The sequence below is a fragment of the Cebus imitator genome, unplaced genomic scaffold (genome assembly GCF_001604975.1).
Source record: "Cebus imitator isolate Cc_AM_T3 unplaced genomic scaffold, Cebus_imitator-1.0 Scaffold25, whole genome shotgun sequence".
Classification (NCBI taxonomy): domain Eukaryota; kingdom Metazoa; phylum Chordata; class Mammalia; order Primates; family Cebidae; genus Cebus; species Cebus imitator.
Window position 1 is genome coordinate 7,150,662 of NW_016107340.1, and position 22,718 is coordinate 7,173,379.

Consider the following 22,718-nt stretch of genomic DNA (forward strand, 5'->3'; position numbering starts at 1 on the left):
ATTATAATATTTTAGAATTCATGGTGATTCAATTTCTATCACTGAATGTTCAGACCTTGCTGTATCTTCTCTTATTCAATGATGAGCATGAAGTGAATTTATTATAAACTTTCCTTTGGTATATTCTAATACCTACAGAAGCCAAAGAGATAACATAAATGAGTGAACAGTGTCAGGGACAGGAAATTAGAGTGTGATAGTTAGACTGGGAAGAATTGGTGGTGGTGAACTGTTCTCCCCACAAACCAAAAATCACATGTGTCCCTCAGTCCAGGCTTATTCTTTTCATGTAACATTGGGCCCAGCATTGAAAAGACCTTCTGATTGGTTTTCCAGAAAATCCAGAAACTAGGATATATGTAAAATTTTTTAGTTTTTAAGACAGTGTATGAGACAAATAAACACTTTGTAGACCTTGTCTACCTACGTTATGATCTTTAGTTTCTATGTGTAGAATAGTGTAAGAACGGAAAATATGTCATCAAAATCACATTTTTTACAGCTGCTAAATTCATATTTAGCATGTAGATGGTGTCACCGATTTAATCAATCATTTCCTAAAGTCTGTCTCAGTTAAAGATTATGAAACAATATGATTGTGTAAATCAATTTTAAGCTTACATCTGTCCATGCCTGAAAATAATTTACTTCCATTGGCAAAAGTTGCAATTACTTTTGCAACAACCTAATAGATAGTTTTAAATCAAGTCAATATTTTCTCACGTTAATAAGTTTTCTTATAGATCAAAGAGTAATGGCACCATTAATCTGTGCCACAAACTTCTATGGTCTTTGCGTTTCTGTGGCCTATGCTTTTATTTATTACTTTTGTTTTATTGTGGTAAGAACAATTACAGTGAAATCCACCTTCCTAACAGATTTTGAAAAGTACAGTTAAAACCCTTGAACAACACAGTTTTGAACTGTGCAGGTCCACACATGCACAGACTTTTTCTAATAGATATACTAGAAAAATTTAGGAGGATATGAAACAATTTGAAAAACTTGCAGATAAACCATGTAGCTTAGAATATAGAGAAGTTAAGAAACAGCCAGGTATGTCATGAATGCATTAAATATATGTAGATATTAGTTTATTTTATCATTAGCTATCATAAGACATATACAAATCTACTATAAAAGTTGAAATTTATGGCTGGGCCCAGTGGCTCATGCCTGTAATCCCAGCACTTTGGGAGACCAAGGCAGACAGATTACATGAGGTAAAGATTCAAGACCAGCCTCATCAACATGGTGAAACCCTATCTCTACCAAAAAAAAAAAAAAAAAAAAATTAGCCGAGCATTGTTGTGCATGCCTGTAGTCCCAGCTACTCAGAGGCTGGATGAGAGAATTGCTTGAACCCCCAGGGAAGTGGAGGTTGCAGTGAGATGAGATTATGTTACTGCACTCTAACCTGGGAAACAGAATGAGACCCTATCTCAAAAAAAAGTTAAAATTTACGAAATTAATGCACAGAAACACTTAAAGACCTTCCTTGATACCATTTGCAGTCAAAGAAATGCAAACAGATTTCAGAATGTAGTATTACATCATAACTGTAGAAAATTAACCATAGTGCATACTATACTACTGTAATTACTTTGTAACCACCTCCTATTGCTAATGCAGTGAGCTTCTGTAGAGAGTATCTACTTAAAATGCCATGTAACTTTAATTATCTCTACATGAGTACTTTGCCTCTCCAGTAAATTCTGTATCACAGTTAAAAAAAAAAGTGATTTCACATGGTTCTCATATATTTTTCATACTGTTTAGGGCAATCCTATACACATTGACTAAAACCATGGAGCTATATGAGGTGTCACTAGTGATGCTAGAAGTACAGAGAAAAATCATGAAATTATAAAAAAAAAAAAGGTAAATTACTTGAATTACTTGATATGTACTGTAGAGGGAGGTCTGCATCATCCAACTGTTTCAACATAAATGAATCCTGCACAAAAACCATTGTTACAAAAAAAGGAAATATCTAGATATTTCACCGCAGCTAGGTCAGCAGGCACAAAAATATTCTGCTTTTAGTGAAATAGTTTTTTCCTCATATTAAAAATGCAGCTTCTATATGGGTGCAGGCTTGCCATAAAAGAGGCATATCTATAGACTTCAATATAATTTGAGAAAAAGTAAAGTCATTATATAAAAACTTAAAGCAAAAAAAAAAAGTTGAAGGATCTAAATGTGGGTAATTTAATGCCAGCAAAGGATGATTTGATACTTCTAGGAAGATGTTTACCTTTACAAAAGTGTCCAGATGACAGGGGAAGCAGCTTCTGTCAACCAAGAGGCAGCAGACAAGTTCCAGACACCATTAATAAAATCATAGAAAATAAAGGATATGTGCCTGAGCAGGTTTTTAATGCAGATGAAAATGCCCTATTCTGGAAAAGAAATGTCACAAAGAACATTTATTAAGGAAGAGAAGTGAGCACCAGGATCTAAGGCAAGAAGGGATAGCCTAACTCTACAGTTCTGTATGAATGCAGTGGGGTTTATGATCATAACTGTTCTTTTCTACAAAGCTAATAACACCCAAACCTTGAAGGGAAAAGATAAATACCAGTTGCTAGTCTTTGGGTTGTACAAAAAGAAGACCTGAACAACAAGAACCCTTTTTCTTAAATGTTTCCATCAATGCCTTGTTTCGGAAGACAGGAAGTACTTTGGAGATAAGGCACTGCCTTTAACAGTTCTTTTGATATTGGACAATGCCCCACTGCCACCCAGAACACTGTGAGTTCAACACTGAAAATGTGGAAGTGGTCTGCTTGCCATCAACCACAGTGTCTCTAATTTAGCCTCTAGACAAGAGGGTTATAAATTTTAAAGCTCATTACCAATGGTACTCTGTAGAAAGGAGTGCCAATGCCATAGAAGGGAATTACCAGAGAGAACACAATGAAAGTCTAGAAGGATTACACCGTTAAAAATGCCATTAGTATTGTTAAAAAATCGTGAATGCTATGAAGCCCAAAAAATAAATTTCTGCTGGAGGAAACTGTGTCCAGATGTTGTGCATAATTTTATAGAGCCAATCAAAAAAATTATGAACGAGTTCTGGATACAGCAAAAAAAAAAAAAAAAAAAAAAAAAGGTGGGAGATGAACAATCTCAAGATATGAATCCTGGAGAAATTTGAAATCTAACAGACATCCTACCAGAGGAATTAACAGAAGATGTCTTGATGGAGATGAATGCTTCTGAACCAGTGCAAGATCATGAGGAAGAAGATGTAGGAGAAGCAGTGTGGCATTATGTGACATTAGATAATCTTGCAGAAGGGTTCTGATTATTCAAGATTGCTTTTTTTTTTTTTTTAACATTTTGGATTTTGGAACATTCTTTCTATTATGTGGCCCCTAAAACTAAAGCAAATAGTGAAGGAAGGACTGAAACATTTTTAGAGAAATGAAAAAGCAACAAATAGAAATTATGATGTATTTCTGTAGGTCTACCCTGCATGCCTGCCTCTCCGGCCTTCCCTTCCACCTCCTCCACCTCTTTTGCCCCTGCCACCCATGAGAAACAGACGAACACCATCTTTTCTTACTCCTCCACAGCCTATTCAATGTGTAGAGATGGGATGAAGACATTATGATGATACATTACCATTTAATCAATAGTAAATATACTTTCTCTTTCTTATGATTTTCTTAATAACATTTTCTTTTATCTGGCTTACTTTATAGTAAGAATATATTATATAATACATATTCCATATATGTGTTAATTGACTATATATGTTATTGCTAAGGATTCCAGTCAACAGGTATTGTTAAGTTTTGGAGGAGTCAAAAGTTATATGCATATTTTCATCTGTGTGTGGGCACTGGGATCCCTAACTGCCACATTGTTCAAAGGTTAACTGTACAATGCAGTATTATTACCTATAGGCACAATGTTGTACAGCAGATCTCCAGAATTTATTCATCTTCTGTGACTGAAACTTTATATGCATTGAGTAGTGCCTCCCTACTTTCCCTTCCCCTCAACTACTGGAAATCACCATTCCACTCTCTGCTTCTATGAGTGTGACTCTTTTGTAAATCTCATGTAAATGTAATGACACAGTATATATCTTTCTGTGACTGACCTATTTTACTTAGCATAATGTCTTCAAAGTTCATCCATGCCATATTATTCCATGTTGCAGGATTTCCATCTTTTTAGGCTGAATAGTATTCCATTGTATGTATATACCAAAGTTTGTTTATCCATCTATCCTTCAGTGGACATTAGATTGCTTTTACATCTTGGGTATTGTGAATAGTGTTGCAATAAACACGCAAGTGCCAACATCTCTCTGAGATTCTCATTTCAATCTTTTAGACATATATGCAGAAGTGATATTGTTAAATCATATGAAAGTTGTATTTTTTTTTGAAGAACATTCAAAATGTTTTTATGTTTTTTATGGTAGCTACAACGTTTTGCATTCTGCCAACAGTGTACAAGTTTTCAAATATCTCCACATCCTTGCCCACACTTTTGTTCTTTTTTTTTTTTTTTTTTGATAATAGGAATCCTAGTAGGTGCAAGGTGATATCTCATTGTGCTTTTGATTTGCATTTCAGTGATAATGAGTGATGTTGAACACTTAACATATTTTCATATATCTGTTATTAATTTGTATATCTTATTTGAAGAAATGTCTGTTCAGATCGCTAGCCAATTTTTTAATCAGGTTTTTAATTGTTTTACTGTTGAGTTGTAGGAGGTCCTTGTACATATTAAAAATTAACCACTTATCACATACATGGTTTGAAAATATTTTCTCTTATTCTGCATGTTGCCTTTACACTCTATTGATTGCTTCATTTGCTGCATAGCAGCCTTTTATTTTGATAGAGTTCCATTTGTTTAATTTCACTTTTGTTAATTGAGGTTTTAATAGTTTCATGTTTCACATTTTAGTCTTTAACCCAGTCTGAATTAAATTTTTTGTATATGATGTAAGATAAGAGCTCAACTTCATTGCTTTGCATGTGAATATCCAATTTTCTCAACACCTTTTGTTGAAGAGACAATCCTTTCACCGCATGTATTTATAGCCCTTGTCAAAGGTCAGGTGACTGTATATGCATGAATTTATCTGTGTTCTCTATTGCGTTCCATTGGTCTATATGTCTTTCTTTGTACCAGTACCTCATGTATTAATCATACCGTATTAATTTCTTTAGTTTTGAAATATATTTTGTAATTAGGGAAGGTGAAGTCTCTAGCTTTGTTCTTTCTCAAGTTTGCTTTGGCTATCTGAGGTCCTTTTTGGTTTCATATTAATTTTAGAATTGTTTTTTAATTTTTGTAAAAATGCCATGTAATTTTGATAGGTATTGCATTGACTCTGTAGATAAATTTGGGTAGTATAAAAATTTAACATTATTAAGTCTTTCATCCATGGACATGAGATGTCTTTCCAAGTTTTTGTGTCGTCTTTAAATTTTAATTTTGAAATTTTAGGTGTACAAGTATTTCATTTCCTTATTAAATTTATTCCTGTTTTTTTTTCTTTTGGATTCTGTTATTTTGAGATTATTTTTCTAATTACTTTTTTATATAGTTTTTGCTTGGTGTATAGAAATTCAACTTATTTCTTATGATGATTTTGTATACTGCAAATTTAGTGATTTTGTTTATTCAATTCTATCAGGTTTTTTGGGATGTTTTTAGAGTTTTCTGTATATAAAATCATGGGATCTTTAAGTAGAGACAATTTTACTTCTGACCTTCCAGCTTAAGTCCTTTTATTTATGTATTTGTTTGTTTATTTTTTGCTTAATTTCTCTGGCACAGATTTCAATGACTATGTTGAATAGAACTGATGAGAATATGCCTCTGTGCCTTGTGAAAACATTCAGTTTTTCACCCTTGAATTTTATGTTAGCTGTAGGCTTTTCATACATGCCTTTATGTTGAAGCAATTTTATTCTATTCCAAGCTTGTTGAAAGAATTTACCATAAAAGTGTGTTGAAGTATCATTCCTGGAGTGCAGTGGCATGATCACAGCTCACTGCAACCTCAACTTTCTGGGTTCAGGTGATTTTCCCACCTCGACCTCCCAAGTAGCTGAGAGTACAGATGCATGCCACCACAACCAGTTAATTTTTGTATTTTTTGTAGGGACTGAGTTTCACCATGTTGCCCTGGCTGGTCCCAAACCTCTGGGCTCAAGTGATCCACCAGCCTTGGCCTCCCAAAGTTCTGGGGTTATAGGCATGAGCCACCTCGCCCTGCTCAAATACTTTCTCTGCATCAACTGATGTGATCATGTGGTTTTTGTCTTTTATTTTGACCAGGTGATGTATTACAGTAATTGTCTTTTGTATGTTGAATTTTACATTTTTATGTTGAAGTTGACCCTTGTATTCGTATTTCAGGTATAAATCCAACTTGGTTATGGTGTCATATCCTTTTAATGTGCTACCAAATTTGATTTGTTAGTATTTCATTGAGGATAATATTTGTCAAGGATATTGCTTTTAGTTTTTTTGTTTGTTTGTTTTTGTTTTTTTTTTTCCTTTGGTGTCCTTGTCTGGCTTTTTATCCGTGTAATGCTGGCCTCATAAAATGATTTGGAAAGTGATCCCTCCTCTTCAGCTTTTGGGAAAGGTTTGAGAAGAATGGCTACTATTTTTTTTTCAAATTTCTAGTAACATAAGTAGAGCCATCTAGTCCTAGGCTTTCTGTTGTTAGGAAGTTTTTGATTACTAATATAATGTTTTACTAGTTTAATTCTGTTTAGATTTTCTTTTTCTTCATGATTTAGTCATGGTAGGTTTTATGACTTTAGGGATTTATTTATTCCTTCTTGATTATCCAATTTTTGATATGTAATTATTCGTAATAGTCTTATAATTATTTTTATATTTGTTATATCAGTTGTAATGTCTCCTTATTCCTTTCTTATTTTGTTTTAATCTTTTTTCTTAGCCTAAATTAAAGTTTCTCAATTTCTTCTCTAATCATCATATTTTTTTCTTTGCTAACTTTGGCCTTTGTTTTTCTTATTATAGTTTCTTGAGGTGTAAACTTGTTTAAGGTTATTCTTTTTTTTAACTGCTATAATTATGTAAATTTTATTAGTGTTTATTGAGAGTAAAAATGCACCAGATGCTGCTAGCTACCATAAACTAACCTCTAATTGTAGGATATAGGAATACAATTTACTCTGCCATTATCACTACAAACTTCCCCCTTAACGCTACTCTTTCTGCATCTCATGATTTTGGAATATCATATTTTAAATCTTGTTTGCCTCAAAATATTTTCTAATTTCCCTTTTTATTTATTTGACCAATTAGTTGTTCAAAAGTATGTTGTTTAATATCCATACTTTTATAAATTTTCTAATTTTGATTGTGCTGTTGATTTTTAGTTTTATTCCATTGTGGTTAGAAAAGTTAATTGGTATGATGTTAATCTTAAATTTCTTAAGAAATTATTTTGTGGCCTATAATGTGACCTATTGGAAAATGTTCCATTTCTGCCTAAGAAGAATATGTATACTGCTGTTATTGAATAAAGTGTTCTCTAGATGTCTTTCAAGTTAGGTGTTCAAATTCTCTGTTTCCTCATTAATATTCTCTCTGGTCGTTCTGTTTCTAACCGAAGATATGATATTAAGGTCTCTTATTATTACATCAGTCTATGATTGAGTGCCTATTGCACTACACCATTTTATTAAAAAGACTTAGAAATTCTTGAATTTTGGTTTCTTGTCCTTGAGTCAATTCTCTGTCTCTTGCAGACACCAAGAGATAACCCTATTATGTTTCTTGATATTTCTCCCTTCAATTCTGTCCATGTTTTCTTTATATATTTAGAATATGCAAGGATGGATGCGTATATGTTTATAATCATTATACCTTCCTGGTGAATTAACCCTTAAAAATTATTTTACAATTTCCTTTATTGCCTCTTCAGTTTTAACTTAAAGTTTTCTTTAAGATATATATGTGTATATACAAACATATATATATATATATATATTCTGTTACCTTTTGTGTTGAATGACTTTTTCCAACCCTTCACTTTAGCCTATGTCTGTTATTTAATCTAAAGTGTGTCTTTCACAGAGAGTATGTAGTTGTATCTTGTTCTATCCATTCAACTATTCTATATCTTTTGCTTAGAGAGAATAATCTATTTATATTTAAAGTAATTATTGATAGAGAAGAATTATCTATTGTGATTTTGTTAATTGTATGTTTGCTGTTTGTCTTCTAGCATCATTGTCTCTTTTTTTCCTCTTGCTTTTTTTCTTCATAATTTGTTGAATTTTTCGTATTGATATGCTTTGGTTATTTGCTTTTTTATCTTTTGTAATCTCTATACATTGCTTTTGTGGCTACCATGGGACTTATATGACATATAACCATCTATTTTAAGTTGATAATAACTTCAATTGTATATAAAATATGTACACTTACAATCTCCCACAAACTTTATATTAATAAAGTCACAGACTACATCTATTTACATTGTGTATCCATTAATCTAGTTTTAGACAGACCCTATTTTAGTGTTTTTGTATTTTAACTTTTATACTAGAATTTAACCACCACCAATACAAAAATATGGTATTTGTACATGTATTTACCTTTACCAATGAATTTTACACTTTGTAAGCCATTATATTGCTATTTGGTATTCTTTTATTTCAACCTGAAGAATTCATTGTAGTTTTTGTTGTAGGGCAGGTCTAACGGTGATGAACTCCCTTGGCTTTTGCTTGTCTGGGAAAGTAACCATTCTTCAGTTTTGAAAGATAGTTTTTAGGCCAGTTTTGAAACATAGCTTTTAGGCCATGCCTGCAATTCCAGCACTTCAGGAGGCCAAAGCAGGTGAATCACTTGAGCAAGTGTTTAAGACCAGACTGGGCAACATGACAAAACTCCATCTCTACAAAAATAAAAAAAAAAATTAGCTAGGCGTGGTGGCATGTGCCTATAGTTCCAACTACTTAGGAAGCTGAAGTGGGAGGATCTCTTAAACTTGGGAGGTCGAGGCTACAGTGAGCCATGATAATGCTACTGCATTCCAGCCTGTGGGTCAGAGTGAGACCTTGTCTCAAATAAAAAGTAATTTTTAATGGATATAATATTCTTGGTTGCCAAGGTTTATTATTTTTCCTTTCAACAAAAAGAAATGGAATCATATGATTTACTTCTCATCTGAAATATCAGAAACTGGAAAAAAATTTGATATTCTAATGAAAGCTTCCTTGCACATAACAAGTTCCTTAATGCTGTTCCTTTTAAATCTCCTTATCTTTGAGTTTTGACAATTTGATTATATGTTTCTTGGTGTAGATTTCTTTTAATTCATCTTATTTGTACATGACAAGTTCCTTTCTGTTGTTTCTTTTAAAATTCCTTATTTTTGAGTTTTGACAATTTGATTTTGTGTTTCTTGGTGTAGATTTCTTTTAATTCATCTTATTTGAAACTCCTTACATTTCTTGGATCTGAATGTTCATTTCTTTCCCCAGATTCTGGAAGTTTTCAGCTATTAATTTTTTGAGTAAACATCGTCTCTTTTTCGTCTATCTGAAACTCCCATAGTGTGCATACTAGTCCTCATGATGGTGTTCCATAAGTCCTTTATGGTTTATTCATTCTTTTTCTTTTCTCCCTCTGACTGGATAATTTCAAATGCTCTTATGACATTTTATGTTCAACTCTTCATGGCCTGGTGTTCTACATTTAGTCAATCTAACCATGGCTTCTGGTGGCCTCTAAAATCTTCATGGATATCTTTCTCTTAGGAGACCCTGTGGATCTGGAGTATGCACGATCCAATCAGTATTTTTAAACAGTTAAAACATAAACCAGTCCTTGGTAAACTCCCAAAAAGTTTGAACATTTGATATGCACTAAGGTAGGGGCAAGAGCTGTAGTGAGTGCCCATGTACTAGTTCAAACTGTTACCTTTGTTCATTGTAGCCCTGTTAGTTTTTGAGATAGATAAGATTTTAAAAAACCATTCTTTTGTGTGGCACCTGAAAAAGTTGAAATATTGAATGTATAGTTCATCTTTTCCTCTCCTCAGGCATAAGCTTGGAGGTGGATTTTGTTCCTCACATAGTCACTCTATGTTGAGCCGGGGGGAAGAGCTGTGGCATGTGTCTGTACACTAGTTCAAAATGTTAGTTCTTCCTGTTTGTATGGTACTGTAATGAGAAGGGGGATGCAAAAATGGTGTCTCAAATTTTCTTGCTTGCTTTAATGCAGCTGAGTTTGTACTTGCCTCAAGTACAGGAGCTTCTCAGCTAGTTGCTGGATTTCTCACAAATACTGATCTGTGTCTTACTGCTGAATCATTGTGTTCATGGAGGGAAAAAATAAAGTCCATTGGTTCCTATTCTTCTATCTTATTTATATGTCTTTTATGCTTTCTTATTATTTATGCTATTTGTTTTATACCAACTAAATTAGCTCTCTGACACTTAAGATATCACATTTACATATTACTTTTATGCATGCTTTAAAGGAAATGTAGTTGAAATAAAATGGTTACATTATCCCTAGCATTAGGAATATCACTCTTCTGGGTTAATTTTAAATTCAGGTTTTGATTGTTTGTATTTTTTTTTTATCCTCTGTATTGTCAATAGAATTGAAAATGCATGTTCTTGGGGACAGCAGGGAGAAGCCCCCTTAATGGCTCTAGGGATTTCTCACAAACTGCTTAAATTTTATTGCTGGTGCTTTCTTGACTTCATCAGATGGTGCTAATGAATATTTTCAGACACCAGTGCGATTTCATGTTTTTTTCACTAATCGTTATTTAATATCCTATAGGTTTAAATGTCCAGTGATAAAAGTTACCCAGTAATGTAATCAGAAAAGTGCACACAAGCTCAGGCAATGACAGCAATGGCATATCTGATTCCTAAACAATACAAATTGCAAGATGTCATCAAATGTTTGCCTTGTCCTGGTTTCAGAGATGATACAATATAAAAAGAAGAAAAAGTTTTAAAGTGTCTTAGAAATGATACATACTTTACTTCTTTATCTATAGAGGACAATAATCATTATCATTATTTCCCAGAACAGATCCTACTTCAAAATTATTTTTGACTGGCTTCTTCTAATTATTTACTCTAGGCACGATCAGGATAACTCCTAAGGACTCTCGTTGGGTTGGAGCTTGGTGGCTTGGCTTCCTTGTGTCTGGATTGTTATCCATTATTTCTTCCATACCATTCTTTTTCTTGCCCCAAAATCCAAATAAACCACAAAAAGGAAGGCAAGACTTAGTATTTGTGCATGTCCTGAAAACAAATGAAGAAAGAAATCAAACACCTAATTTGCCCAACCGAGGAAAAAATGTTACTGAAAATGTGACTGGTGAGTATTTTATATTCATATTCAACTTGGAATTATTAATCTCAATGAAAGGGAGGAGTATTCCAAAATAAAAATTATACCCAAATTATCTGGAGTTAGCTATCTTCTGCACAAAATTTAGCTGAATTAGTTTTCTAAAACTGCTATTAAAGTTAGTAAACATTTAACACATAACAAACAGAGGAGGATTAAATTTGTAATGTTTAGCAGGGAGAAACCAATCCAAAGCTAAAAGCATCTGTTTCTTAAAAGCCAAAGAGTACATATTTATTTCAATATTATATTTTGTAAACTAGAGTTAAAGGGATTATAATATTTTGTTCATTCATTTATTCAACAAGTAATACCAAGCACCCTGCTATGTCCTGGTAATAGAACATTGCCTCTATTTTTCAAGATACTGAGAAGTATATAGTCAATTGCAATTAAGTGCCTTAAGTACTATGGTAAGGTGAAATTTAATTTTCAAAATTGAAGGAGAAGCAACAGAAGTAGTTAAATTATGCTTTATCTTTTGATAGTGCCTTCTCTTTCAAATGTAAGCCATGGGGGCTAATGGAGAATCATTGGAATGATCGGGCAACAACCAGAACAAGATATTTGAAACAGTAACATGTTGACATCAGTTTTTAGACTGGGAAGAAGTGTGAAATAGTGAAAGCCAAAGCAGTGCAAGATCTAAACTCTTGACATCTTTTTCAAGTTTTCATTAATGTTACAAATTTTCCAGTGTAGCCCAAGTTCTTCCTCTCATCAGCTCTTTATTATTATTTTCCCCTTTCCCTCTTGCTAAGCAAAGAACAATGGTGTTCTAGAACCCTTTTTATTGACTAAGGAGAGAAGATTGTTCACTTTCAGCTACTTTAGGAACTTGTAACTGTCCATGATAGGAGAATTTATTATCACCATTTACCACCGTGGAAAATTGGGACATACTAGAAATCAGGGATTGTTTCTCCAAGAATCTGTTGCTGAACATTTACCAACAGATGACTAAGCTAACAGTTTTGAAATTTAACATGCACACTAAAAAATAACATACCAAGAAATTTCCATTTTGTCTGTGCTATATCTTCATTCTATCAAATCAAATCCATAAAAATTAATGGATTATCTAAACCTAGAAGGAGCAGGTTTAACTGTGAGCCCCAAACAAAGAGGCTAATGGAGATGCAAAAATAAGACAATTGTAAACGTTATCTAGATTATCAATTATTTTGTAGGGTAATCACCTGAATAGTAAATAATACCTTAATTATGTGCCTGTTGTGAATGGATAATTAAGAACATATATTCAGAAGAAAAATACTGTGTATGTTCTGTATGTGCTTGAGCAGAACTAAGATTAATGGGTTTTAAATAAAGGGAGAGTTCAGTTTATTATAAAAATAATATGTAAACCAAGAACTATTCAAAAGTGGAGGGATGCTTTCTTGGTTATTCAGCTTAATGTTGCCTGTGTTGCTTTTAATTCATGTATTAAGGATATATAATGGATCATGTTTGCATAGAATTTCAGACTCAATGACATCCAAATTCCCCTCCACCTCAAAGATTCAATGATTTAGTGTAAAGGACATTAGCTGGGTGTGGTGATGCATTCCTGTAGTCCCTGCTACTTGAAAAGCTGAGGAGAAAGGATCTCTTGAGCCCAGGAGTTTGAGGTTGTAGGGAGCTATGCTTACAATACTGCACTCCAGCCTGGGTAACAGAGCAAGACCGCAAGACCATGTCTCTTAAAAAAAATAAAAAATATTGGCTGGACGTGGTGGCTCATGCCTGTCATCCCAGCACTTTGGGAGGCCGAGGTGCGCGGATTGGTCAGGAAATTGATACCATCCTGGCCAACAAAGTGAAACCTCTTCTACTAAAATACAAAAATATTAGACGGGCATGGTGGCATTAGGCGGCACTCCCAGGTACTGGGAAGCTGAGGCAGGGGAATTGCTTGAACCCGGGAGGCGGAAGTTGCAGTGAGTCAAGATTGCACCACTGCACTCCAGCTTGGACTGGGCAACAGAGTGAAACTACGCCTAAAAAAAAAAAAAATCAATGATCTGGCAAATCTATAGGTTTCATTTCTTTTGATCACAAGTCACAACTCACTTAGAACGCCTCAGAAATCGGTGTTTCTTCCTGACTGAGGAGTCCCATGGAGATAAGTTTGGCACTTTGGCATAACCATTTTAAATGTTGTTTGTTTCTGGTATGACTTTCCTTATGTCTTATTTTTTCTGTTCTGTGTCCTTTTCCTAACTCGCTTTTTCCTTATCATAAGCAGGAGAAACTCTTTCATAGTTTCATCTGTATGAACAGATAGAGGTCTTCCTACTGTCTCTCTCTAATGAAAATCTTTAGAGAACTATGGAGAGCAAGATCTTTCCAAGCTCGTTTCATCCATCTCTCAATAACCACATCCGGTTCTGTCTTGCTGAACTCTGAAGCTTCCTATTGTTTTAAGCAGTTTCTTCCATTTTTAACTCCTATTACAGCTGGTTTTCCTGGTGATCACAGATTCAGATCACATAATTTTTTTTTTTTGGCCACAGATATAAGTTAGAAATGTGTTGCCATACCTGTTTGTAGGCATAGATTCATGTACTATTATTGTCATAAGGTCATTAGGGACCAATGAACCCCTGCCTCTCTTCCTTGCATTTTAAGACAGGTGATTTATAATACTGCTGGTAGTATGTGAGGCAGTATTTTATGATAGAAAATCTGTATACCAGAGAAAGGAGAAGTCTGAGTCCTGTTACTAAATTGATCTTTAAGATTTTGAACCTCAATGTTTATATTTCTGTGAATTTTGGATTATGTTATCTCTAATTTAAATTTGTATTTGGCAATTATATTATTAATATGATAATATTAATAAGTGTTAATAAGGGACATCAGATGTCTTATTCACTTTTGTTTCTTGATCACTTAGTGTATTGCCTGGCACCCGATTGAAAACCAAATGTTTGCTGAATTAATGAATAAGTGAATTAATATGTATGCAATAGCATGTAAGTGCCAAGGACAGCTAAATATTTAGTGAGCAAAGCAAGTTACAAAATGGCATTTATGTATGAGCCTCCTTGGGGATAAAATGAACTAAACAGATAAACATTAACATACATATGGAAACTAATGAATAAATGCATTAAAAACTTTGACAGTAGATTTGCAGGCTACTCTTGCTGCAGGACAAGCCTCTGGCAGAACCCCTCAGACACTGGAGAGAGGAAGGAAGAGGCTTTTATTCAGCTAGCTGTGGAGCATCGGTTGGCTCGTGTTTAGGAAAAAGCCAAGCTTCCCAAAAAGCAGTTTATTTCCCTTTTTAAAGACATACAACCCAAGGGGGAGCAGAGGTAAAACTGTGCCATTGCCCATTGGCTGGACATCTGACCTTACAGTCTTTGGCTTTCATTAATTTCCTAATTTACACGCGCAGTGCATGAGAGGGGAAGAGTTACAGAAGTTGAACAAAGACAGTAAATCACTTAGTAATAGACGGGATGGGTCCAGTTGGTGCAGACAGGGAGTACTGACTCAGGGAACGTCCTTGGGCAGTAAAAAAAAAAACATTTGCAACATTTTCAAGGCTAGCAGATAAGATACGCACCAGTTACAGAGAGCGGGATTGTTTCTCAGTCCTTGGGCCCTGCTGTGATCAAGCCGGTGGGTCAACATCTCGTCTGACTAGTGACTTCAATTTTATGCCATTTTATCTCCCCTCCCCGCTTTTCTAACAGAGGACAGGCAAGGGAGAGAGATGGTCTCCTCTCTCTCATTATCTATGTTATATATTTATGTAATTTTTTATTTTAACTTATTTTTATAATATCATATAATATATATTTACATTGTATTATAATATTTTCTTTATTTTTATAATTTTGTAGGTTTTATCCAGTCTTTGAAAAGTATCCTTGTTAATCCCCGATACATTTTACTCATCCTTTCTATATTGTTACACTTAAGCAGCCTTTTTGGCAATTTTAATTATATATTGAAGTACGAAGAGCAACAGTATGGTCGGACTGCATCTCAGGGTAACCTTTTGTTGGGTAAGACATATTTTTTACTTGCTTGCTTGATAAGAGATATAAGTAGTTGTATTCCAAGTGGCATCTTATTGTGAAGGCAATTTCATATTTTAATAAATATAATTTCCTCTTATTTTCTCTTTAATTTTATCATATTTTTCAATTTTCTGGTATCATTATTGCTCTGTACTTGAAATTGAAGCTCATGTTAGATGAGTTTCTAACGAAAAAGTTACATGGAAAGAAAATGATTAAATATGATATCTGCATAATTGGATCTTACAGTTTAATGCTGAGATCCTGAGACAAATCCTTTTGTAATACAATCATTATAGTCATATAATTCATGGAGTTTGAAATCAGGACATAGCTACTTACAAATTATATGACATCAATGTTTCCAACAGGAAAATCAATTTACATATGTAATGTAAATATGTGTAATACAAAGCAGATATCATATTTTAGAGTATTTTTTCCTACAAAATTTAATTTTAATGGCATATTGAGACCTCCTTGTGAAGAAGAGTTTGCCTTTATTATTGTTCCCATAATTCCAGTATTGTAGAAATATTGTAGAAATTTGATAAATATTTGATGAACTAAACAATCTATCAAGAGGCATGTGACTAGTTCGTATTTAAACAAGAAAAAATTAATGAGAAAATGAATGTACTGAAGCACTGGACCAGGCTGCTATATGATCTTCTTGTTGAATTTAAGACAAAAGTTTAAACTTTAAGGGTTAAGTTTAGACTCCGTATAACCAAGACTGATTTTTTTAGAAGAGTCTTGATCTTTAACAACTTTTATGAGACAATGAGATAGAAAAGTTTAAGAAGGATTAAACATCTCTAATACTGTATATAGATGTGTTTATTATCTCAGGGTCTACGTGTGTTCTAATTAATAATGAAGAGATTCTAATTCAAGTATGCAATTCTAAAGACCTAGGCAAATGTGGAATGAGTTATTGAAGGTTAGAAGTCTCTTTCGAAAGATACAAAGAATGTTAAATGGTAGAATATAAACTCATAGGCAGAAACATAGTGTTTTCTTATTGTTATTTTCTAGAAAAAAGTAAAAGGGCCTTATAGAAACCATCTGTTCAGACACATAAATATTCTTAGCCATTGTCTTTTGCTATTGAGGAAACCAAACCCTCACCATTTGCAGAAAGAAATTATTTTTGTCTCATATGATACACTGGTCCCCTACTTCCATCTTGTTCTGCCACCCTTCTCTCTAAAAAGTATACTAATAATATTGGATAAATTTGGTTGAAATATACTGTGTTTCATATAAACACGTATCAGAAAAACCATATTAATATAGTTACACCTTTTTTCTTTTATTTTATTTCTAGGACTCACAACCATACCTTGTATGGCAATGGGAATGTATGTAGGAGGATATGTCATTAAAAAATTTCAATTGACCTTATCTGGAATTGCCAAATTTTCATTTTTTTCTGCTACAATATCCTTTTTCTTTCAACTGTCACATTTTGCTCTAATGTGTGAAAACAAATCAGTTGCTGGCCTAACTGTGAGCTACGACGGGTTTGTATATAAAACTGTATCAATTGCATACTATGCTAATCATCCAATTAAAAGACTCTGCAAATAAGGCAGAAAACAATTTTATCTAAACTTTCTTTTTTATTTGAAAGAAATTCCAGTTTTAAAATTTTTAACATGTCTGTATCTTAAGACCTCAAAAATTTATTCTTTTATTTACAACATAGGCTGGAATAGTCATAACTATCATTTATAATGTACTTACAATGAGTTATGGGTACCATTATCCCCATTTTATGAATGGGGAAAGTAAGGCTTAGAGAAATACACAGATTACATGGCTAGCAATGTTAAGATTCTGACACAAACTTGGTTTTCTTCACTTTAAAACTCTTAGCCTTAACCACTATAATCTTAAATGAAACATAAGAGTCACATAAATGACAGTCTCTAAAAGTGACTGAACAACTTTTATCTACGGTTTATTTTGATGTTTAACAACTCTTTATAAAATAACACTTTTTACATTTTTCTTAACTCTCCTTTTCTGCGTGCTCATAGTGTTTCTTCTTATATTTTCTACAATGGAAGTAGAATTAAGTAATGTTTTATATATAATTGAATATTAGACCTTGAAGAATATTTACTTTTCCATCATTATTATATACTGTGAAGTATTTTTAGTACAGCAATCTCTACCCCAATCAAGAGCAAGATTCCTATGCAGATTTCTAATCATCTCCTGAATATAACCAATAATTTAAGCTTAGGAAGGTTCACCTTCAAACAACAGGCAAAGATCCTCTGATGAAACTTCAGTAACCATGTTCTTTAGTGCTACTTACTGTTGGCTCTGAGCTTTCAAACTCTGGATGCTATGAGTTGTTAATTTTACATTGTCCAATCTTTCTGCATCATCTTATTCTTGAAAGCTTGCCAAACTAATCTTGAATTATTTCCCTGCATGATCCTAATCCTGAATTGTTGTTGATGTTTCCTATCCACCTACTTTAGTAAATCAAAACACATTGTACCTAGAACACTAAATTTTGGAGGTAAAAGAACCTTAGAGATGACACAGGTCAACCCTCACATATCCCTTCCTTTATTATTTGACACCGAAGAAACTGTAACTTGCTTAAAGTCATACAATGATCTCAGGCTGATTCTATAACACACAGTTAGTTCCAAAAGCTTCCTGGTTATTGGGGCAGGCTTTAGCCTGCATCCAGTTTCCTGAAAACAAGTTTAATTACTGTACCTTCTGTTCAAAAGACAGCAGAAAGCGTTGTATGAGATTTGTTTCATTTAATTAAATTATCTTGATTCTCTCATTAAAGGTAAATATCTGTAGGATACATCAATTCCCTCATGGACTCATAATCTAATGATAGCAAATAATCAATGCATTAAAAATTTATGAAATCCTATTCACTAGGATACATTTTTAAAGTATGAATGAGACCTTTGCACTGAGGTCTCAGAATGTGTCCTGATGCTCTTTAGGGGTTCCTGAGATTTTATCCAGGGGTCCACAGATTCTAACCTATTTTTATAATACTAAGGCATGATTTGCCTTTTTTATTCTCATTATGTCATGAGAGTATAGTGATATTTTCTAAGTCAACAGATACATGATAATGCCATCAGTGTGATGGCTAATTATGTGTGTGCTTGTGAATTTTTGTGTATTAACAATTTCTTAATAAAATTTCTAATAGAGTATACATCAGTAGATATAAATCATTTAAACAAAAAATCTTTTGTGGCCCTCAATACATTTTAAGAGAGCAAAAAAACACCTGAAAACAAAAAGTTTGATGACTGCTGAAATTTTTCTTTAATTCTTATGAGGTTAACATTATTTTATATAACTTACAAATGGCAAAACTTATTTTCAAAAGAGTAGTCACATTGCTAGGATGTGACAAACTAATATGAAGACAGCAGTGACTGATTGCAATGTTTTCACTGGATCATTGTCTTAGTTCGTTTGGTTATCTAAAACAAAATTCTAGGTAGCTTATAAATATACAGCAATGTATTTCTTACAATTCTGGAACCTGGAACGTCCAAGACCAAGGTGCTAGAAGGTTTGGCATCTGGAGAAGGCCCATTCTCTAGTTCATAGATGGTATCTTCTCTCTATGTCCAGACCTGGTGAAGGATGAAGACAAGGAGTCAGTAATTCCACCCATAGGTGTCCATCCTCATACATAACCTTCTACAAGCACCACCACCTAATACCATCAAGTAGAAGACTAGATTACAATATATGCATTTAGAGGCCATAAGCATTCAGACAACAACAGTAATAAACCACTACACTCCCAGTAGTATGCCCTCAAACTGAATAAGGTATTAGATGATTTTTAATAAAACTATTAATAATGTAATTTCTGAACTATAAATCTGCTTTTTTCATTTATTTCAATTACTTGCTTATTCAAATATAGCACATTATACTCAATTATTATCAATTGTTAAGAAAAGCAAAATTGTAACTTTTTAAATCTTTAAGCAATTATGTAACATATTTTATAATTTTAGTCATTATGAAATAGTATTTTATAATTTATAACCATATTAAAAACTAAATAAATGTAAAACATGTTGCAGCTTTATTTTAAAAATATACAGAGCTTTTCCAGCCTTTTACAAGTAATTCTATATTTTTTGATCTTTTATTCCTCTGTGCTTTAATCACTTTGAATTGGTTAAATAAAAGTTTTTTAATTCAACTCCAATAAAAATTATTAACACTCTCACAGAACTTTACAGTGAGCTTGGAGGAACCTCAGTCTAATGCCATTACCTTACTGAGTAGAAACTGAGTCTTGGAAAAACAAAGTTACTTTTCTACTATAAAATTTTTCATAAAATCATAAAGACCTCTTGTCTAAGTCTTTGATTTATTTCCTAAGTTTTACTTTTTCTAGGTCATAAGTCATGTTTTAGTAAAGAGAATTAAAAGTAAATAAATATTTTAAAATTTGCCATTTTGGCATCATCAAATCAAATTTCTCTTTCTAATTAAAGAACAAGTCTTTTTTTAGTCTCTTTTTTCCTCTTCTCTTCCCTCCTCCATTTCCAGTCTCCCTCTTCTCCTCCTTCTTTACTTCCTTTTTTTCTTTTTCTCTGTTTTTGATATATGTCTATCATATATTTCCAGAAATAATCCGGGAGCATCTCATTTAGAAGTACCACTTTCTTATTGCAACTCAGAATGCAATTGTGATGAAAGTCAGTGGGAACCAGTCTGTGGGAACAATGGAATAACTTACCAGTCACCTTGTTTAGCAGGATGTAAATCTTCAAGTGGTAATAAAAACCCTATAGTGAGTATTAGTTTCTGCTTTTTCTCCTCTGCTTAATCAAAACTCATAGATTTGATTTAATAATTACTTATAAAATTGTTCTATAACTAGGTCGCCTACAAAAAGATAAAAGAAAAAGATTCCAATATTATCTGTCAATTTGATGGTTATCATGCTGTATAAACAAAACTTCATATAAAATTCTGTTTAGGACACAGATTTTTTTGTTATTTGAATTCTAATTTGAGATTATTCTACTTTTTTTCTTGAGATTATAAGAATATGTTCTGTTAGAATTTGAATGCATTTAGGATCACTAACAAGTATCCGATTTTACTAAAGAATATGATTTTGATTAATTTTGAATTACTTTATTGTTTGGAAGTTGGGGGAAAGTCCTGGGTCAACCTATTGTCAGCACTATCTACTTTACTAGGACAACAATCTATATACAGACTGATGAGTTTAACTAGGGCTGTGGCTTTTGAATTTCCAAGAAATTAAAGTTTCATGCTCACTTGATTTCCTCATTTGATTTTCCCACAGCTGACACTTCTCTTACCCAGGATAATTTACTATCCTGCTCAACTCTTCCCAACACATCCCATAAAAATGCCATTTCTTTCCTCACTTAAAAGCTTTCTTTACATTCTTTACATTGGGCAAATGTCTGGTTTTCCCCCAATATCCTGGCTAATTGTAAACAGTTAGGAGTGAGGTATAATGTTTCCCATACCACCGATTACCTCAACATTTTGCAAAGTTGGTTAGCTATTTCCCGGGCCCTTTTACTAATACCAACACTGGCAATATAGTCAGGTATGATTATAGCTCTCTGCCAGACATTTCTGTGTTTGATTTTCAAAAGTTTTCCATCTTTCTCTTGCCTTTTGTTCTACCAATTGTATTATGGAAAGACATGAAGAATAAAGCACCCTAGGATCTTTGAAGATAGGCCACAACTTTCATATGTTTACACAAAATGGCCCAATCAAAGACTTTACTGAAAAGCCCACTCTCACATTCATGGCTATAGTGTCTTTCAGGAAGGGTGCCCCATTTAATCCATAGTTTCACTTTGCCTGCTAGTGAAAGGCCAGAAAGAGACATGGTATTAGAATACTGAAGAGTACTATCTCTGTCATGAAGATATTATCTTGGCAATGATTATACACCATCTGGGGGCTACTGCAAAGTTCTTTTACTAAATTCTTAGTGATAAAACATCACTTCTTAAAATAATGTTCTCTGTCTCAAAATTTGGTTTTATTGGGCAATATGCTTGTTCCGTAAAAGACTCCTGAAATTATTCCTAGTCAAAAAAAATTTAAAAAGTTAAAAAAAAGTAAGCTTAGTAGAACCATACAGTTTTAAATTATTTTACAATTTCTCCTTCAGTAATTAGTCTTCAGCACTTATAGGTTCAAGGTGAACTTTCCTTAAACTGGTTTAGCCTAGAATCAGACAGAATTTATTAAAGCCACTTACCTAGAAACACTGCCCAGTTAAATCTCTCAAATCATTTGTTGCTAAGTTTTCCTCTTCTGTGTTCTAACCATGAGTCAGAGCATTCTATTGTGTTGAACCTCTCCTGTAAAAACATCATTACTTTTATCTCATTACAGTCCTGGATGTTGTTTACCTATTAAAATAGAATTCCAGTAGCTCTACCTAGCTTTATCACCTCTGGACTCTGCCCCATTCTTGAGGGTGGCCCAGGTTCCAGATTTTGATCCCCGCTAAACTGCTATAATTTCTAGATTCTTTGAATAATCCTTCCTCAGGGCATGTCCCTGATACTTAATAGAGACTGCTAAAAAAGAAAAAGTGTATTGAGAAGTAAAAGAGGGTGAAAAAAATATTTAAAACAATTTATGTTAACGAAAAATAGAGAGTTTCAGACACTAATTCCTTCAATTTGGTAATTTTTAAATAAAGGATGAATTGGATGTTAATAATGAATTAAACTTTCTTGTATATAAAGGAATCTAGGAAAATATTTTGCTCTTCATCTATTAACTGTATTTTTAGAATTTTTGACTCTAAATACTTTAGTTTTAATGAATGTGAATTTTTAAAAATATAATGGGATATATTTATAGTCCCATTGTGTCTGAAAATGCATTTCAAATTAGCACTGAAGTGTAATAATTCCAAAACTATTGTTTTAGGTGTTTTATGACTGTCCTTGTGTGGAGGTACCTGGTCTCAGGAGCAGAAATTACTCGGCCTCTTTGGGTGAATGCCCAAGAAGTGATGCTTGTGCAAGGAAATTTTACATTTATATTATAATGCAAGCTTTGATTTACTTTTTCTTTGGACTTGGAGGCCCCTCGAATATTATTCTGACTGTTAGGTAAGACTTTTGAAAACATTTTCATATATAGCCAACTACAAACACACCTAATGATATACATATTCTTCCACAATAACTGACAACTCAAATTTATATTTTGTTACATTTTAACTTT

At 33.2% G+C, this 22,718-nt stretch overlaps 1 protein-coding gene across 1 annotated transcript in view; it reads left to right on the top strand.

Moving 5' to 3' along the window:
* The window catches only part of LOC108300240 (solute carrier organic anion transporter family member 1B3-like), a 77,996-nt gene that overhangs the window by 26,291 nt on the left and 28,987 nt on the right, over positions 1-22,718 (top strand). The window contains exons 7-11 of the mRNA XM_017522946.2: positions 11,134-11,376; positions 15,267-15,431; positions 16,777-16,972; positions 20,103-20,268; positions 22,419-22,603. Coding sequence (XP_017378435.1) covers positions 11,134-11,376; positions 15,267-15,431; positions 16,777-16,972; positions 20,103-20,268; positions 22,419-22,603 — 955 coding nt within the window. The remainder of the gene's footprint in view (positions 1-11,133; positions 11,377-15,266; positions 15,432-16,776; positions 16,973-20,102; positions 20,269-22,418; positions 22,604-22,718) is intronic.